This window comes from Callorhinchus milii, unplaced genomic scaffold, assembly GCF_018977255.1.
Source record: "Callorhinchus milii isolate IMCB2004 unplaced genomic scaffold, IMCB_Cmil_1.0 Scaffold25, whole genome shotgun sequence".
NCBI lineage: Eukaryota > Metazoa > Chordata > Chondrichthyes > Chimaeriformes > Callorhinchidae > Callorhinchus > Callorhinchus milii.
Window position 1 is genome coordinate 7,338,119 of NW_024704766.1, and position 18,791 is coordinate 7,356,909.

Here is an 18,791-nt window from a genome sequence, read left to right on the forward strand (position 1 = left end):
CGCCTTACCACTCCTTCCCTGGCTGCCACGTTTTGCCCTCAGAAATACACAGTCACTCCACATTCCAGTATATTCTGTGAAGTGCTTTGAGACGTCTCACCAACATGATAACAACAACAACAAATGACATTTACACAGTGCTTTTCATGTCAGGAGGATGTCCCAAGGCGCTGGACAGTCAGAAATTTGAACCCGAGCTGAGGGTTGGGATCAGGAGGGGTGGAGGGCAGCGAGGGTGGGGGTTAGGAGGGTGACCGAAGGTGCGGCTGAAGAGGAGGGTCTTGAGATGGGCCTTGAAGGAGGCGAGGGAGGGAGTGAGGCTTCCCTTGCCACACTTGATGTCTGACAGATATAAGGCGCTATATCAAACGCCAGGATTATTATTATTATTATTATTATTATTATTATTAGCAAACTATGAGAACGGGATATTGTCAAAAAGAGCTTTGTTTGGGACTAGCTGTCTAACAGCTTGTGGTGGAACGCTGAGAATTGGGACTTGTTGCCAAAGGAAGATTAAACGAAGACATTTTCTCCCAAAGCCCAAAACATCATCGCTGAGGGATTCAGATCAATGTGGCTGTGTGAGCACCGAGGCTAAAAACAACAGGCTGACATTCTGCATTATTACTGAGCCACTGGCACTAACAAGAGTCTATTGTCTGGGGGTGGGGGCTGATGTGTGGCTCCATTCACAGACAAAGTCACAAAACTTCTAACTCCTGCACGTGGATCAAGGATCTGTTATTGTTTCCATTAACATTCGTCTCTAGTCGGCCTCAGAAGAAGGTGCTCCTCCAACCGTGTAAAATATTAGTTGACCTGTTGAGTTGGACAGGATCCATTTCTGAACAACTCACTTGGAGCAAAGTTGCATCGAAACATGATTGGAAGGTCACCAGATCTGTTTGCCCCCATCTGATCTTGTCCTCTAGCAAGCCCGCTCTCCCACTTCCCCGCCCGAACATCACCCCCATCACGGCATTGACTTGCTTCTTAAATGAGTCACTAAACTATCGCACTGATCTCCCAGACCCCCATCACAGTTGTGCTAGTAGGCTGCACTGGCTTCCTATCACCGAACGGATCGATTTGAAGATCCTCAGACTCGTGCTCTGGCACCTTCCTCCCTCTCCACCTCTCTACCTCTCCACCTTTCTACCTCTCCCACCTGCTCATTCCCCAACCCACTACCCATTGCCTCCGCTCGACTGGCTCCGGCCTCCTGCTTGGCCCTCGTGCTCTCTATTCCACCGTCAGTGACTGCACTTTCAGCTACTACGTCCTGAAACTCTGGAACTCTCTTCCTCTATCCCTCCACCTTGCCCCCTCCTTCCCCATCTTCAGGTTGTACCTGAAGACCTTCCTCTTTGAATGTTGTTACGGTCCGACACCCTGGTCTCAACTACTTTTCCTGGTAACCTGCAGCTCCAGGAGATAATTGCCCTTTGTGCAAAAGAAATACTGCCTGACCCTAAATTACCCTTTGCCCCTGACACCGAGTCCTCTTGTCGTGTTGCCCGGGCAGGTCTAGGTTGATGATTCTGGGTTGACTTTCTAAATCCAACGTCTGAGATGCAAAACCAAGTTCCCTTCTTTACAGAACGGAAGATGCTCCCGGCACACTGGAATAGGATTTAATTTCAAAACATCCTTCCACTTGATATAACACCTTATCACATTGTCAAAACACCTCAAAGGTCTCCACAGGATTTTTACTGTAAAGTGCAGTGACGGTGTCCATTTTGTCAGCAACGTCCCACAAATAGCCATGGGAGCACGTGATCAATTTTATTCGGGTTTTTTGGCCAGGACACCGGGAGAGAGAGAAACTCCCTTTTCTTTTTCAAAAGAGTCGCGGGATATTTGACGTGCACTTAAACAAGCATCCAAAGGGCAGCGCGGCTGACATTGCAGTGCTCCCCCAGGACTGTATTGGAAGGTCAACCTAATCTCACCGATGGCAAGTTTTGCCGAGAGGTTACATGTGGAATTTGACTTCACCGACAGTGATGCTGAATTGGGTCCGAATCCCTCGGAAGTTACTGAAACTCAGCTTGACAATACAGTATGCACAGCTGGTTTAGTTAGCTTCCTCCTGAGTTTTGAGAGAAACACATTTCTGGTTTCCTCAAGTGAACTGGGGGGAGTTTACTGATAAACCACTCATTCACTCACTCACTCGCTCGCTCGCTCACTCACTCACTCACTCACTCACCTTTTCTGGGTGGATAAACTTTGCACATCAAGAGGAGATTATAAATAATGAATAATCACAACAGTAATCCTTTGCGTTTGTTCTCCTCATTTGCGATTACAACATACACAGTCACTACATTTTACAGTGTATCCCGTGGAATGTCCTTCAGTCACCACGCCCCTAACCTCTGGAATTCCCTGCTTCAGTCCCTTCGCTTCCCCTCTCTTTATCTACTTCAAATCCCAACTAAAGACCTTCCTCTTCGACCGTGCTTATGGTCAGCTCCCCCACCCCCGCCTGCCTCGCTCAGTGTCCAACCCCACCACTGTGCAGCGCTCTGAGACACTATCCTGTGTGAAGGGCGCTGTGTAAATGCAAGTTGTTGTTGTTGTTCTCCACCCGACATCAAATTGAGGATTATTATTATTTATTATTACTAAACAACTGCTTTGCAGAGGCCACACTCCAGGAAATGACAAAATGAACACTTACTCTGAGATATTCTGGTTACTTTCTCAGACCAGATCAGCAGAACGTTGATGAAGATGATAATAATAATAATAATAATAATCCTGGCATTTGAGACGTCTCAAAGCGCTTCACAGAATAAACCGTAAAATAAATTATGGTATATATTGTGGGAGAAACGCAGCAGCCAATTGCCAAAGCAGTGTCCCACAAACAGCTGTGGATTGAGTGACCAAATGATTAGATAATGATGATGAAGGTGATCAGGAAGACTCAGCCGATGACTCTGTGAGGTTCCTCAGGACTCATCAGGCAGGTAAAGAGCATCCACTCCTTTGTGACATTAAATCGTTCATCGTTTGTTCTTGTTTCCTTTTATGTGACTCCATTGTCCCTTCAATGGATTCTAAAACTGTTTTATTGGTTTCCAAAGAATTCAGACCAAATTAACCAGACACCAGGCTGTATGGTCAGCCATCACATTGTAAACCAAAGCCGCAGTGAAATAGAGTCCTGTAGCTCAGTGGTTAGAGCACTCGCCTCGCAAGCGAGAGACCTGGGTTTGATTCCCGGGCAGAGCAAAACCTTGGGAAAGTTTCCTTACTCCACACACAACAACAACAACAAGATTGCATTTATAGAGCGCCTTTCATGTCGGGAGGACGTCCCAAGGCGCTGGACAGTTGGGTCGGGATCCGAGCAAGGGGGGAAATGATCAGGGTGAGGGGAGGGAAGGGAGCGAGGAGGGGGGAAATGGTCAGGGTGAGGGGAGGGAAGGGAGGGAGTGAGGAGGGGGTAGAGAGTCGAGAGGGGAGCTGAAGGCACGGTTGAAGAAAGGTCTTGAGATCGGCCTTGAAGGAGGAAAGGGAGGAAGCGGCGAAGGCACTGGGGGATGGAGTTCCAGAGCCTCGGGGCTGAGAGGCTGAAGGCCACCGATGGTAGGGCGGTTGGGGCGGGGGATGTGGAGCAGACCGGAGCCAGAGGAACGGAGGGTACGGGCAGGTAAGTAGGGGGATAGTAGGTCAGAGAGGTAGGAGGGAGCGAGGCCGTGAATGGCCTTGTAGGTGAGGATGAGGATCTTGAATTCGATCCTCTGGGGGATGGAGAGCCGGTGTAGGCGAGCGAGGGCGAGGGTGAGGGCGAGGGTGAGGGTGAGGGTGGGAGTGATGTGGTCTTGGTGTCTGGTGCGGGACAGTACACGAGCTGCAGAGTTCTGAATGACCTGCAGTGTGGAGGGAGGGTCGGGAAGGCCGGCGAGGAGAGAGTTCCCATAGTCCAGCCTTGAGGTGATAAAGGTGTGGACCAGAGTTTCAGCCGCGTGAGGGGTGAGGTAGTGCCGTAGTCTGGCGATGTTCCAGAGGTGATGGAAGGCGGTGCCAGTTCTGGTGCGGATATGAGGGAGAAAGGACAGCTCAGGGTCGAACAGAACCCCGAGGTTCCTGATGGCTTTGAGAGGTGGAGAGTGCGGAGCTGATGCTGTCAGCGCCTGAGGTGCGGAGGCGCTGACGTGAGCCAATCAGGAGGGCCTCAGTTTTGCGCACGTTGAGCTGAAGAAAGTTGTCTCTCGTCCAGGACTCGATGTCGGACAGACAGCTGTCAGGACATCGGGGGTCGTGGAGTTGAGGGTAGAGGAGGAAAGGTAGAGTTGGGTGTCATCCGCATACATGTGGGAGTTAACCCCATGTCTGCGGATGATGTCACCACAGGGGGAGCATATAGAGGGTGAAGAGGAGGGGACCGAGGACAGAGCCCTGAGGGACACCGCACGAGACAGTGCGGGGGGTGGAGGAAACGCCGTTTGCAGAGACAAAATGAAGTTGCTGGGAGAGATACGACCTAAACCACTCAAGGACAGGGCCTTGAAGATTGAGGTGGGAGGACAAGCGGTGGAGGAGGATAGAGTGGTCGACCGTATTGAATGCGGCCGATAGGTCGAGGAGGACACCTCTGTTTACCAGCAGTCATTAGGAACCAGATTGTTAGTTGATTGGTGGATCGCTTTCAGGGGGTAATAAACCCTTCAAAATAAATAAATAATAATAATTTGGTCACTTAATCCATGGCTGTTTGTAGGACGCTGCTGTACGCCATTGGCTGCTGCGTTTCGCCCACAAAATAAATAATCACTCCACTTTACAGTATATTCTATGAAACGTTTTGAAGTGTCAAGAAGTGATAAGACGCTATATCAAATGCAAGGATTATTATTATTATTATTATTATTATCATTATTATAAATGATGACTATTTCTGGACATTTGAGTTTGTTAGCCCACATTGGGTACACTTTTTGAGTGTCTTCTCTTTTGAAGGATCTTGATACAGTGGGAGAAGAATAATGTCAAGTTTATGTTGGATTACATAATGTGATACAGAGCGAACACTGTCTATTTAACCCAACTAAATCCGCATCGATGATTGCATTCTACACAAGCCTCCAACCCTCCTCATCCCTCCTCCTAAACCCTCCCTTCCCTTTTCCATCATGTACCGGATCTTGAGACACACCGTCACTGAGACTGTTCTCACTTCATAATAATAATAATAATCCTTGCATTTGATGTAGCGCCTTATCACGTCGTCGAGACGTCTCAAAGCGCTTCACGTAATGTCTCTCGCCAAGCAGCTGTGAAGTGAAGGCCTCTCTCTGTCTGTATGAGGGAAAAGGTTTAGCTTCAACATAAATGCTGAGCAACAGCAGAAAAGAAGCTCTGGGGAGATAGATGCAGAGGCCGGCGAGGCTGGCCAGCCCAAGGCAGGAGAGATATTAAAACCACAGCCTGTGGGGAGAATCACTTGGCCAGACATGGCACATTCCTACATACTGCATTGCTCTGATAAAAGCTTGCCAATTACACCCATCAGCTCTCTGCTGTGTCTGCCCAGAATAACACTCAGATATTTCAGTTCTGCTTATCAGGCTGGGTGTCGCAAACAAATACCGGCACCATTATTAATAATAATAATAATAATAATTCTTGCATTTGCTTTGCGCTCGAATAAGAGAGATTATCATTATTAATGCTAATAATCCTTGCATTTGACATAGCGCCTTATCACGTCGTCAAGACGTCTCAAAAAATATATTGTAAAGCAGATTGACTGTGCAACGTGCGGGCGAAAGGCGGCAGCCAATTGCGCACAATGGTGTACCACAAACAGTCGTGGATTGAAATGACCACATGTTTTTGTGAGTGTGTTTAGGAAGTGTTGAACAGCTGGTGAGTGCATCAGGAACGCATTGCACTCGTGGTCTGAGATCAGAGGAGAATGGCGAGACTCCCAGTGAGGGCCGGTCTTTAAATTCCCTGCATTGTTTTCCGTTATGAAGCTCATAAAGTAATCATCCTTACTTTTATGTGCAGCTTTATGTTATCATCATCTCCAGTTTATCCAAGAGTTTCACATCTCCCTGAGATGGATATAGTGTTACAACACCAAGCCCTTGATTTCTTAGCTCACTCGTCATCATTTCAGCTGTTGCTCACCTCCCCCCCAGCCACCTCCCAAACCCCCGCCAACCCCCCCACCCTGTCCTTGACCTGCCGTAGAGCTTTGCGGTCAGCTAAATGTGAGTGCGAGCGACAGGTGTGAGCGTTTTATAAATGGCTCAGGACGTTATTCTATCTCAGCTGCTTATACTCCAGCAGTTACCCCAACGCACACTCTGATGTCCCTAAACCTTGGCTTTTGCCAACCTGCGCCTAATACTCTCCGGAATTAGTGAAGCAGGATGCATTCCTCTAGAGAGAGAGAGAGAGAGAGAGAGAGAGCGCATTCCAGTCCAGCAATCTATCTCTCGGATTTCCGTGTGTAGGTGGGAGGCAGGGAATTCTCAGTTGGGTTTGGAGACTCTTAAGCAACGGTGACAAGTTTCCGTGTGTGTCAGACACCCGGCTGGTCACGGTGATGGGTTTCCGTGTGTGTCAGACACCCGGCTGGTCACGGTGACGGGTTTCCGTGTGTGTCAGACACCCGGCTGGTCACGGTGACGGGTTTCCGTGTGTGTCAGACACCCGGCTGGTCACGGTGATGGGTTTCCGTGTGTGTCAGACACCCGGCTGGTCACGGTGATGGGTTTCCGTGTGTTTCAGCGCCTTGGGACGTCCTCCCGACGTGAAAAGCGCTATACAAATGTAATCTTGTTGTTGTTGTTGTCGTCGTCAGACACCCGGTTGGGCAAAAACAATTCTATCAATGGGTGGTTAAGGGCTCCATGAAATATTTAGCTTGACACACCTGTTAAATGTCACTCACTAAAGTAACGGAAGTTGGAGAGTCTCCGGGTGAGTTGCCAAATGCCAATGACTTGGTATTTCTTACGTGATGTTTTTTCCCATCAATGCGACCTCAGTTATTTCGCACCCACCCTCCTCCCCTACCCCCCCACCCACCCCACTTCACCACCCACCGAGAATGCAAAGCCTTCTGCACTTGTTAAGATTCACAGTAATCCTTACATTTGATACAGAGTCTTCCATGTCGGGAGGATGTCTCAAAGCTCGATCCACAGCTTACCTTTCTCCCCCACATCGACCTGCTTCTTAAATGAGTCACTAAGCTATCGCACTGATCTCCATCACAGCAGTTCTAGCCCAGGCTCCACTGGCTCCCAATCACCGAACGAATCGTCTTCAAGATTCTCATACTTGTTTTTAAATCCCTTCATGCCCTCACACCCCCTCCCTCTCCAACTAGCTCCCCCCCTACCTCCCCCCAACTCCACCACCCACTGCCTCCGCTCAGCCGGCTCCAGCCCCCGGTCTGTCCCTTGCTCCCTCCACTCCACGTTCTCCCCTCCGCCCTGGAACTCTCTCCCCCAATCCCTCCGCCTTGTGCCCTCCATCCCCACTTTCAAATCCTGCCTAAAGACCTTCCTTTTTGATTGTGCTTACAGTCACCTCCCCCCTCCCTCTTCCCCTGGCTCGGGGTCAGACTCCGTCACTGCCAAGTCCTCTATGATGCTGCAAGGCGTGAAGGGCGCTATATAAATACAAGTTGTTGTTGTTGTTGACCGTTTGTTAAGTGTAGAGACTGTGTGTTTTGTGGTCAAATGCAACAGCCGATTTGCGCACAGCGACGTCTGGCAAACAACCATGAAATGAGCGACCATTATTATCTGGGGGATTCTTTCACCACGACTGAGAGAGAGAGAAACTCCCTTTTTTCAAATATGTTTAATGTCCAACTGAACCCGGGCACAGACGGTTTAACGTCTCACTCGAAGGACAAGTTCTGTGTATTTCCCTCATTCTCGCCCACAAAATATAGAGTCACTACATTTTACAGTATATTCTGTGAAGCACTTTGGAACGTCTTGAAGACGTGATAAAATGCTGTATCAAATGCAAGGATTATTATTATTATTATTAATATTATTATTATTATTATTATTCTCCTCGCCTCCCGTTGTTAAGTGGCAAAATAAGTAGTTGGAATTTACAGCAAGAGAGACGGTAAAAAGGCATTCAATGTTGAGTGTTTTATCGCTGGAGAAAAGCTGTGTTGGTTGAAAAGTTGAAAAGGAAATTCAGAACGATAAAGGATGGAGACAAACTTACATCAATATCATCAAGAGTTAATTACCAATAAGTCAATAAGAAGCCAATTATCAATAAACCTATAAGATCCTCTTAAGGTGCGATAAGCAACAAGAAACCCCAATGATGGGCACTATTCACGATGACCCTATTTACACAGTCTATTGTCTGGATACAAACTGCCTGTTAAATGGTGACATTGCAATATTAAGGAGCTGTTCACGACATTAGGCAATGATTTGGGGGGATATTTTTTGTTAGTTTCTTTTCATTTCCCCCTCCTCCCTCCCCCATCTCCTCTCCGCTCCGCCAGCCCCTCTCCCTCCCTCTGCCCCCTCCCCCACCCCCTAAAAAACACTTATTCTTGATTGGGACACAGTACCGCAAGTGTTGGTTTAATCTTTTAAATCTCTACACTGAGACCTATTGTAATGCCCCCAAATCCTGACCTGGATAAAGTCAGCTAACAACACACTCTTCAGTGACTGACCGTGCAGCCTTCTGATCTGTTTGTCTTAGAAAAGGGTAGTCCAACTGGCAGCACATGGGCCAATTTCACCCACGCCCCCCCAACCCACCTCTATAACCCTTATAAGTTATGTTTCTGGAAGGGAAACATAAAAATATTACTTATGGGGCTCACAGACGTTTCTCAAATAGAGCTTTCAGCCCTCGGCAGCCAACAGGTTGCCCCCCCCCCGACTTAGAACACAACGGACGTAATAGAAACACCTTATCGATGATTTAACCCGGCCAACAAAGAACGTGTAAATAGGGTCAGTTGAACATGTATCTTTTCTGTTCAGGATCCACCCTTGTTGGTTGACTATTCCTTTTCCTTCGCCGTGCCAGGCTGTGCGGGAGGTGGCACAATGTGGATCTTCACTGGGCAAACTTGTGGCTGGGTCGCCTCGCCTTTCCTCACTGCCTCGATGCACAGGATGCCATCGTGGGAGAGGGTGACATGGACCAACAGCGGGTCCACATCAAGAGGCAGGATGTATGTGCGGGTGAACTCCCTGGAGATAAAGCCGTAACTATCCATCTTCTGGGGGTGGCGTGCGGTCACCTCCAGCAGGTTATCTATTGTCCGAATGGAGATCTCGTCTGGCAGGAACTGGCACACGTCCAGCAGGATTTGGAACTTGTCGTCCTTTGTTGTCAACGCCGAAAAGCCTCGATCCAATTGCTTATTGATCCTGGGTCTGATGTAGTAACCGTGGTAAAGTGTGGGCGCTAAAATATCCTCCGGTGACAGACCTGGAAGGATTGATTTGATGGAAATAATAATGATAAATAATAATAATAATAATTTGTGCATTTGATACAGCGCCTTATCACGTAGTTCAGACGTCTCAAAGCGCTTCACAGGACATACTGTCAAGTGGATTGACTGTATTTTGTGGGTGAAATTTATTTATTTATTTTATTTGAAGTGGATCAAACTGGGAACATTTGCAAATCAATACTGACAACATGTCACTTCCCGATGTCTCCCAACGGGTTAATGTTCAAGGTCCTTGAACTGTGTGCTCTCTCCCCTTTCCTTCGAAAACCTCTGAAAACTTTATATCTTTATATAACAACAAATTACATTTGTATAGCACCTTTCATGTTGGAAAATATTTTTCATTTTTATTGATGAGCAAGCCTTGATAATAATAATAATAATCATTCCCTTTGATTTAGAAGCACCTGATTATGTTGTTGAGACATGTCAAAGCGCTTCACAGGATACACTGTAATATTACTAATCCTTGCATTTGATGTAGCGCCTTATCACGTCTTCGCGACGTCTCAAAGAGGACCCACTGTAAAGTGAATTGACTGTATATTTTGTGGGCAAATACACACTGCACACATTAACGACAGTGATTAGGAGCAAGAAATATTATTATTTTTATTCCTATCCTACCCTCAAAACCTCAACTCCACTTGTCACTAATAGATGTGCTGTTTCCCCTCAATCCTATTGTACACTGAGCTCTGACGCCAACAATCTCAAAGTACAACATAAAGCAATTTACACTGAAACACTTTCAGCCACTTTGGAACACTCTCCCTCAATCCCTCCGCCTCGCCCCTTCCTTCAGGTTATGCCTAAAAAAAACGTCCTCTTTAGCCTACGGTCATCCTCTCCCCCATCCATTCCCCCCCCTCCCCCCCCCCCCCCCCGGCTCAGCGTCATGCTCCGCCACTGTTGAGTGCTCTGGGTCGCTGCTCTGTGTGAAAGGTGATATGTAAATGCAAATTGTGGTTGTTGTTAATCTTGCTGTTAAACAGTTCCTTTCTCCCCAAACTTCTGGCTAGGAAACGGAGCTGAGGATGGGAGATGAGAAGGGAGGGGGGAAGACGACCCAAAAAGAATTATGTTTCGAAGCGTATAAAATGGCAACAAAATAGAAAATAGAATGGTTCCCTTCTGGCCTATTTGCACCATGAATATTCCAAACTTTTTGTGAATATTTCAACTGATTGCATAACATTCGAACAAGGAGAATTTGGGTTAAGACATAAAAGATTCAAATATACGTTCAACAACCGTACAGATGAATAAAGCATTTATATTTTAATAAAGTTCCTCCCACAAAATACACAATCGATCCACTGAACAATATATTCTGTGAAGCGCTTTGAGACGTCTCAACGACGTGATCAGGCGCTGTGCGAAATGCAAGGTTTATTATTATATTATTATTATATTGCGCACTTCACGCAGGTAAAGTACTAAAGTGCTGCCAGTCAAAATAAGCCTTACCTTCCCCAAAGTTCTGATCATAGATTCTAGCGGGGATCTCACTCTCGTATTCTACACTCATGGGGTAAGCATGTGGGATTGTCTTCTGTTCCATTGTGTGTACGTGTGTGAAAGAGAGAGAGAGAGACGGAGAGAGAAGACCTGTTGAAAAAAAATCTAAAGCTCCCTACTGCTAGTCTGTCTGATTCCCTGTTTGACACAGATATCAGAGAGAGTCGCTCAGTCTCAGGAATCCGCGAGACTATGCTGCAATTTATCTGAGGAGATTTCTGAAGGCGGCAACTGACAACCAAGGACAGAAATAGACCAATATATTCTCTCATAGCCCAGGAGGGGAAACTCAGCAATGGCAAAGAGAGAGCGAGAGAGAGAGAGCAAGAGTGAGAGAGTAAGAGAGAGAGTAAGAGAGAGACATGTCCAGATCGCTCAATAACTTCTTTAAATTGACATGATGCTGTCAACTCTGTTTGTACGGACAAATGATACTTTATTTTCAATAATAAAGGAAAAAAATATCACTCGATGCACTGTTAACATGTGGAGTCAAAGGCACGGATGAGGAAGGTAAAGCCCGTGTTATTAACTTTGATCCTAACTATACGAAAAGATTGCCGTAGCAACGTTTTTATTATCTCACTTTTCAGTTCAAACAACAATAATAATGATGATGATCCTTGCATTTTATGCAGTGCCTTTTACATCTCAAAGCACTTCACAGGATTTGACTAATAATAATAATCCTTGCATTTGATACGGCGCCTTATCACATCTTCGAGACGACTCAAAGCGCTTCACAGGATATACTGTAAAGTGAATTGACTGTATGTTTTGTTTGCGAAACGTAGTATGTGTTTTTGTATGCAAACCAACAAAATAATGATTCAACTAAATGTAGATAATACATGCATTGGAGAGGAGATTTAGATGCAAGTCAGACACAGTCTTTTCTGTCACTTATAAATGTGTGTTTTGTAAACACGTCGCAGACCTGCAAAACAGAATCGAAAAGAGCTCCACTGGTCAAAAAAACAAGAATATTTAAACAATGCGGTACAGTTAGCATCAAATTCTTCTCCTGGTTTCCAACACAGAACATGATTGTGTTTCTACCATAAACCTCGCTTTGTGTTGCTGTAGAACTTGTTTTTTCGCAAGCTATTTAAACGAATCTTCTAAATCCCTTCCATTTGCAATTTCGCCCACGAACACACAGACACTGAACTTCGCAGTAAATCCCGTGACAGAGAGTTTTCGACAATGTGGTAAGGCTCTGTATCAAATGGAAAGATTATTATCAATGTATTTTCAGAAATACTGTATGAAGATTCCAAATTTGAAAGCACCCAACGTAATTTTGACCATAAAGTATACAGTCAATTCCCTTTACAATAAATCATGTCTTATAAGCGCTTTGAGATGTCTCAATGACGACATGATGAGGCGCTATATTGAATGCAAGGATTATTATTATAATTATTATAATATAATATATAATATAATAATAATGCCTGATTTAGAATATTCTGTTTTGTTCAGTATCAAACCTGAACTGGGACAAGATCTAGACAGAGGATTAAAGTTCCAGCCAACAGACTTATATCAGTTTGTTTCAGCGCTAACAAACTTTAACGTTAGTTGATGTTTATGCTTGTTCACCTACACAGTCACTACACTTGTGAAGTGAAATCCTGCCAAGCATTTGGAGACATCTCTCCAAAGGGTTAAGATTGGTCTAGCTTATCCTTGAGGGGTTAAGTCATCAAGCTTGATGGGTCCTCTTTTTTAACAAAAAAATAAAAGGTTGACAAGTGAGTTTCACTCTGTCAACAAATACAAATACTAAAAAATAATAATTTAGCCGCTCAGTTCAGACTGTTTGTGGGAACGCTGTTGTGTGCAATTGGCTGCCGCGTTTCGCCCACAAAATACACAGTCGATCCACTTTACAGTATATCCCTGGAAATCCTCAACAATAATTATAATAAGGCGCTGTATCAAATGGAAGGATTATTATTATTATTATCGTTACACTTTGCAAAAGAGACTGCAGGAATAGGTCACAATCGAAGGAGTTAAAAAGAGAGTAAGAGCACCAATTTAGTCTCGCTGGAAATATCGACTTGGACGGAGTTCAAGGGTAACTGATATGAGCCTATTAGCAACAGACTATATATACCTATCCATAGACACCGCAACACATGAGCTCTCAAACACGTCACTCTGTGAATTGGGATCTTGCCTAACCCTCAGCGAGGACACGACAAAAGGTAGAGGGAGAGAGAGGTTTTTTTTGTTCATCGAATCCTTAATCGCCAAGAAAACTCATAAATCATCACAATACGAACGCACGGTTTCGGGAGGTTTTTGAATGTCGAATGAGACCATTTGACCATCCGGCTGATGCTTTGCCAAAAAAGGGGAAGGCAACAAGTCTGATTAAAGTCCCTTTAATCCCGAAATGAACCAATCCCTAAAGAATGAAGTCACCCAAAGGGCTCAGTCAACCTTGCGTCAGTTTTCCAGAAAGTTCAATGAGTGGGTGTCGCTCATGTGTGTGTGTGTGTATATAAAGAAGTTGGACACCAGCTGACCATCATAAACAGCTCTCGGTTGAAGTCATTTGCCACAATTCCCAAAGACGTCAACAAGAAGTGGAGATGGACATCACAGTCCAGAGCCCATGGTTTCGTCGGCCCATTTTCTCCAGCTCCCCTTTCCCCACACGTGTCTTCGATCAGCATTTTGGGGAACATGTAGATTCCGAGCTCTTTCCCGGCTTCTCCGCCCTCATCAACCCCTTCTACTGGAGATTCCCAACTCCCTTCTTCCGCCTGGCGAACTGGTTGGACTCAGGACTTTCCGAGGTAGGTTCTGCCCTTGTTTAAACTCTCCAAGACGTCAGCTGCATGATGGCGCTGTGTAAATACCTGTTGTTGTTGTTGTTGTTAAACTTGAGACCCACTTGTGTTTTTTTTGTCTATCACTTGGCAGGCAAGAAACAGTAAATTCATAATAATAATAATGATAATAATAATTCTTGCAATTGATGCTTATTAAATTAGAAGCCAATTATCCACTTATTCTTATACCTCGAATCGCTGGAACCCCTCGCCTCCATCTTGCCCCCTTCTTTGCCCGTCTTCAAACCACACCTGATAACTCTCCACTTTGATAGTACCTTCGGTCACCTCCCCTCTCTCCCCAGCTCGGAGCCAAATCTTGCTGTTAAGCGCTCCAAGATGTGACCCATGTGAAGGGTGTTGTATAAATGCAAGTTGTTGGGGTTGGGTTTAAATGATGGTTTTGCATTCACTGTTTGGTTAGTGTTTACAAGATCGAGGCAAGGACCTTTCTCCCGGTTTTCCTGGCCAACAATCCCCCAAATAGACTCAGAGCTCAAAGTCTTTGGGGCTTGAACCGGGGCTTGAATCCACAACCTTATGACTCAGAGGTGAGAGAAAGCTCCACCAACTGAGCCAGGCTGATGCCTGGATGCGATGTGTCAAACCAGGTTTGACCAAATCAAGTTATTTGTGTAAGGAATGTCTCATGTCCGCTTGACAGGCTGGTCAACAAACTGTCCTGGGAGAGAAAGCAACACCAGCGGCAGGGATCAGAGTCACGCTCTTTGTGATAAAAATAGAAGTGTCTGGGAACACTCAGCAGGTCAGGCAGCATCTAGAGAGAGAGGAAAGTGAGTCAACGTTTGAGGTTTCACGCTCTTTGTGGTTGTGCGTGTTTTACTTAATAATAATAGTAATAATCTGTTTGTTTCATACAGCCTTATCAAGTTTTCGAGACGTCTCAAAGCACTTCACAGATTATACTCTAAAGTGCAGTGACTTTGTGTTTTGTGGGCGAAACGCGGCAGCCAATTGCACACAGCAGCGTCCCACAGACAGTCGTGGATTGAGTGACCAATTTATTATTTTTTTTAATAGTTCTTCCATGTTGCACACCAACATTGTGGACTTGACCCCCACCTCCAACCCCATCTCACTTTCCACTTCCCTCACATTCTGGAGGTCCACCTTTTCACTCAAATCCCCAGCTCCACAGCACCTCATATAGTCCAGAGGTTAACTTACTGCCCCGCCTGTGTCAAACTTTCCAGCTGAGCACAAGACACTAAATTGCACCCAGTCTTAACCCGCACAGCACCTTTTAGCTGAAAATTTGACCTGCGGAAAATTCTTCTCTTATAGCATATCAGTTAGAGCACTCGCCTCGCAAGCGAGGGGACCCGGGTTTGATTCCGGGGCAGGGTGAAACCTTAGACAAGTTCCCTTAATCCACACGCCTCTGTTTACCCAGCAGTAAGTAGGAATCCGGTTGTTAGTCGATTGGCAGATTGGATTTCCTGGGATAATAATCCCTTAAAACAAATTTGGTCACTTCAATCCACGGCTGTTTGTGGGACGCTGCTGTGCACAATTGGCTGCCGTGTTTCACCCACAAAATATACAGTCACTCCACTCTACGGTATATTCTGTGAAGCGCTTTGAGCCAAATAGAAGATGTGATAATGCGCTCTATCAATGCAAGGATTATTATTATTATTATTATCATTTATTATTATTATTGTTATTGTTATTATTATTATGTCTAAGGGCTGTTGATGGACCATGTACAGTGACATTCTCCTCAGGGTTATTCTCGTCCAATGACCTCCTCGTCTCAGCCCTGGCTCAAAAGTTAACAACCGGAGTAAAGCTCAGCAACTTTGGGAGTAGGAGGGGGCGGTGGGGGAAATATTCATCTTGTTTCTGAGTCCGTGTGCTTTCATTCTTGCAGCTAAGACTCGACAAGGATAAATTTAGCATTCATCTTGACGTGAAACAATTCACACCAGAAGATCTCCGAGTCAAGGTTCTGGGGGATTTCATTGAAGTTCAAGCCCAGCATGAAGAACGGCAGGTACGTTTGACCCTGTTTGCGGGGGAGGAGGTAAGCAGTGTCCTTGCCACTGAACCGGCTCCAAGGTGACCTGCCTGCCAGGAACGTCGGAATCAAACCAGCCCTCTGTGGCGGTCTCAGGGATCCGGTTCCTGAGTCAGATCAGTCCGAAGTACTCCCTCCAGGGCACTCACTGCTGATGACAGCACAGCCCGGCTCATCGGCAGGACCTGGAAGGGCCGACCAGTCACAGGGGGCAGGGAATCCTCCCCCTCAGCTCCTTGTTAGCCCTGCAGCCAAAGCCCCAATGGGCAGGGTGGTCCTAGCTGGACAAGCAGCGGGAGAATTTCCCAAACAGCACCCTCAATGGTAAGCTATGTGCTTATATCTAGTTCGACTCCAGCAGTGACCCGAGTCCTCTCGTTCGCGAGGCGAGCGCGCTGACCAATACGTGTTTGTGCCTGGCCGTTTGTCCAAAGCGATGTCTCTCTCTTTCTCTCTCCTTGTGTCGTTCGGCAGGATGAACACGGTTACGTTTCGAGAGAGTTCCACCGAAGGTACAAGGTGCCCGCTGGGGTCGACCCCGCTCTCATCACCTCCTCCCTGTCTGCTGATGGAGTGCTCACAGTCACCGGCCCCCGCAACATGTCTGACGTCCCGGAACGAGCGGTTCCCATCAGCCGTGAGGAAAAGCCAGCCCTATCCGGGCCTCAGAAGAAGTAGACGTCTATCTGCCCCTCTCGCTCCCAACCTCGCCCCAAGCCATTTCGAGTTATTTTTTTTCTCTCTCTTTTTCGGGCCTTTTGCTTTTGATGTGTAACTTTTTTTTTGTAACCGATCTGTTATAATCCAACATTCCTCGCATTCTGTTAGGCCGCAAATAAGTATTAACCATGACTGCCATAGCAGGACTTTCATTTCAATAAAGTCCAGATATTTGGGGGAAAAGAAAACAACTTCTCGAGTTTCCTTATTTGCTCCAAGTATCCACTGGTCTCAACAATAATTTACTGTCAAATCCCAACTATTATACAGTATATAATAATAATAATCATAATCTCTGCATTTGATACAGCGCCTTATCACGACGTCAGAAAGCGCTTCACACGATACACTGTAAAGTGAATTGACTGTATATTTTGTGGGCGAAATGTGGCAGCCAATTGCACACAGCAGCGTTCCCACAAACAGCCGTGGATTGAGTGACCAAATTATTATTATTGTTTACTTTTTTGGAGGGATTATTATCCCCGGAAAAGCGATCCGCTAATCAACTAACCAACAGGTTCCTACTTACTCCTGTTAAACACAGGTGTGTGGAGTAAGGAAACTTGCCTAAGGTTTCATCCTGTCCGGGAATCAAACCCAGGTCCTCTCGCTTGTGAGGTGAGTGCTCTAACCACTACACAGTGGGACATTTCAAAGAGCTTTGCCTCACGGAGCAAATGACCAAAGTTAATATGCATTTTGCATATCACAATTCCATAATAATAATATCTAATAATATACTTTAATAAGTGGCTCATTTCACGCAAACACATATACATATATCGAGGCTTTATCTCTCCACAAAAAAAGACCCATTCACCACCTATCCCGTAGCCACGCCATCCTCATCACAGGAAGCCTCACACTCAATTTGGAACTGGTTTTCTGTTTAAGTCAGGCAAGGAAATAAAAGCCAAGTGGAAGAACCGTCACCCATCTCACATGGAGAGGTGATGGTCTTAAGAGTAAGACCGTGACGAATTTCAGTCCCGGGAGATGTGTGGTGGGGAGGAGAGTGGGTGGGGGGTGTGGGGGGGAAGATGCGCTATTCTATTTATTGCTGAGCTGTTTCCACCGCCGACTGATAAAACGCTAAAAAACAAGCAAACAAAAATAATAATTTCAGGTTTTATTTTCCTCTGTCTTTTGCTGCGAATCTGTGATCACCGGCAAACAGATTTTCTGAAAGACCCTGGGGCCACAGCGCTGCATCACGTAGTTCTCATGAGGTCCGGGGTCCTTTACCAGGCAGGGCTCGGTGGGGGTGCAGGGTCTGCACAGCAGCGAGAGGGTCTGGTTATCCCCGACAGGTTCGGGGATCGGGACAATCTTGGTCGGGAGAGACAGGCGACATTCCACGTCCTCCTCCTTGGCCGCTTGGACCTTGGCCGGGAGCAGCCTCCCTGGCGCACAAGGTCCGCACAGCAACGAGTCCAGCGTCTCCTGCTCGGGCGAATCTGTATCATTGGCCAGAGGGAGGGTCTCTGCCTGTCCCCAATGCTGAGACAGTAGCGCTGGTTCCGAGATCTCCTGCTGGTAGGTGCTGAGCGGGAGCTTCTTCAAGTGAGGGAGCTCGAGCTCCGGCTGGTGTCCGGGGTAGATATGCTGCTCCTTTGGAAAATCTGGGGGAGTTTGAGAGAAAAATGTAACTTGTACAAGTCAGGTTCATGTACTTCATTCCATCTTATTATTATGATTATTCATGATAATAATAATAATCCTTGCATTTGATACAGAGCCTCGTCACCTCGTTGAGACGTCTCAAAGCGCTTCACAGGACACACTGTAAAATGAAGTGACTGTATCGAATACAAGGATTATTATTACAACAACATCAACTTGCAGGGCAGCGTCTCAGAGCGCTTAACAGTGGCGGAGCCTGACTCCGAGCCGGGTGGGGTGGCGGGGTGCATAATCATGGTCAAAAAGGAAGATTTTCAGGCGGGACTTGAAAAAGGGAGGAGAGGGAGCAAGGCGGAGGGACTGAGGGAGAGTGTTCCAGAGTTTCGGTGCATAGTGGCTGAAAGCTTGAGCTCCGATGATGGGGCGGAGGGTGCGAGGGACGAGCGGAGCCGGTGCCAGTCGAGCAGAGACACCGGATATTGGATTGGGGAGTGAGGAGGTCAGAGAGGGAGGGAGTGAAGGGATTTGAATACGAGAG

General features: G+C 46.3%; 2 protein-coding genes across 2 annotated transcripts; one reads left to right on the forward strand and one right to left on the reverse strand.

Moving 5' to 3' along the window:
* Positions 1-8,819: 8,819 nt before the first annotated feature.
* hspb2 (heat shock protein, alpha-crystallin-related, b2) lies at positions 8,820-11,230 on the reverse strand. The gene is made up of 2 exons (XM_007911618.2): positions 10,967-11,230; positions 8,820-9,468 (listed from the first exon to the last, which is right to left on the reverse strand). The coding sequence occupies exons 1-2, from the start codon at positions 11,058-11,060 to the stop codon at positions 9,035-9,037; spliced, it is 528 nt and encodes a 175-aa protein (XP_007909809.2). The 5' UTR covers positions 11,061-11,230; the 3' UTR covers positions 8,820-9,034.
* A 2,250-nt stretch (positions 11,231-13,480) lies between these two features.
* On the forward strand, positions 13,481-16,815 carry cryabb (crystallin, alpha B, b). The gene is made up of 3 exons (XM_007911619.2): positions 13,481-13,830; positions 15,761-15,883; positions 16,382-16,815. The coding sequence occupies exons 1-3, from the start codon at positions 13,624-13,626 to the stop codon at positions 16,583-16,585; spliced, it is 534 nt and encodes a 177-aa protein (XP_007909810.1). The 5' UTR covers positions 13,481-13,623; the 3' UTR covers positions 16,586-16,815.
* The last annotated feature ends 1,976 nt before the right edge of the window (positions 16,816-18,791 follow it).

Coding starts and splice junctions, on each gene's coding strand:
- hspb2 (XM_007911618.2), bottom strand. CDS start 11,060: ATGGAACAGAAGACAATCCCACATGCTTACCCCATGAGTGTAGAATAC. Junction 9,469..10,966: donor TGATCAGAACTTTGGGGAAG/GTAAGGCTTATT, acceptor CAATCCTTCCAG/GTCTGTCACCGGAGGATATT.
- cryabb (XM_007911619.2), top strand. CDS start 13,624: ATGGACATCACAGTCCAGAGCCCATGGTTTCGTCGGCCCATTTTCTCC. Junction 13,831..15,760: donor TGGACTCAGGACTTTCCGAG/GTAGGTTCTGCC, acceptor TCATTCTTGCAG/CTAAGACTCGACAAGGATAA. Junction 15,884..16,381: donor CCCAGCATGAAGAACGGCAG/GTACGTTTGACC, acceptor GTCGTTCGGCAG/GATGAACACGGTTACGTTTC.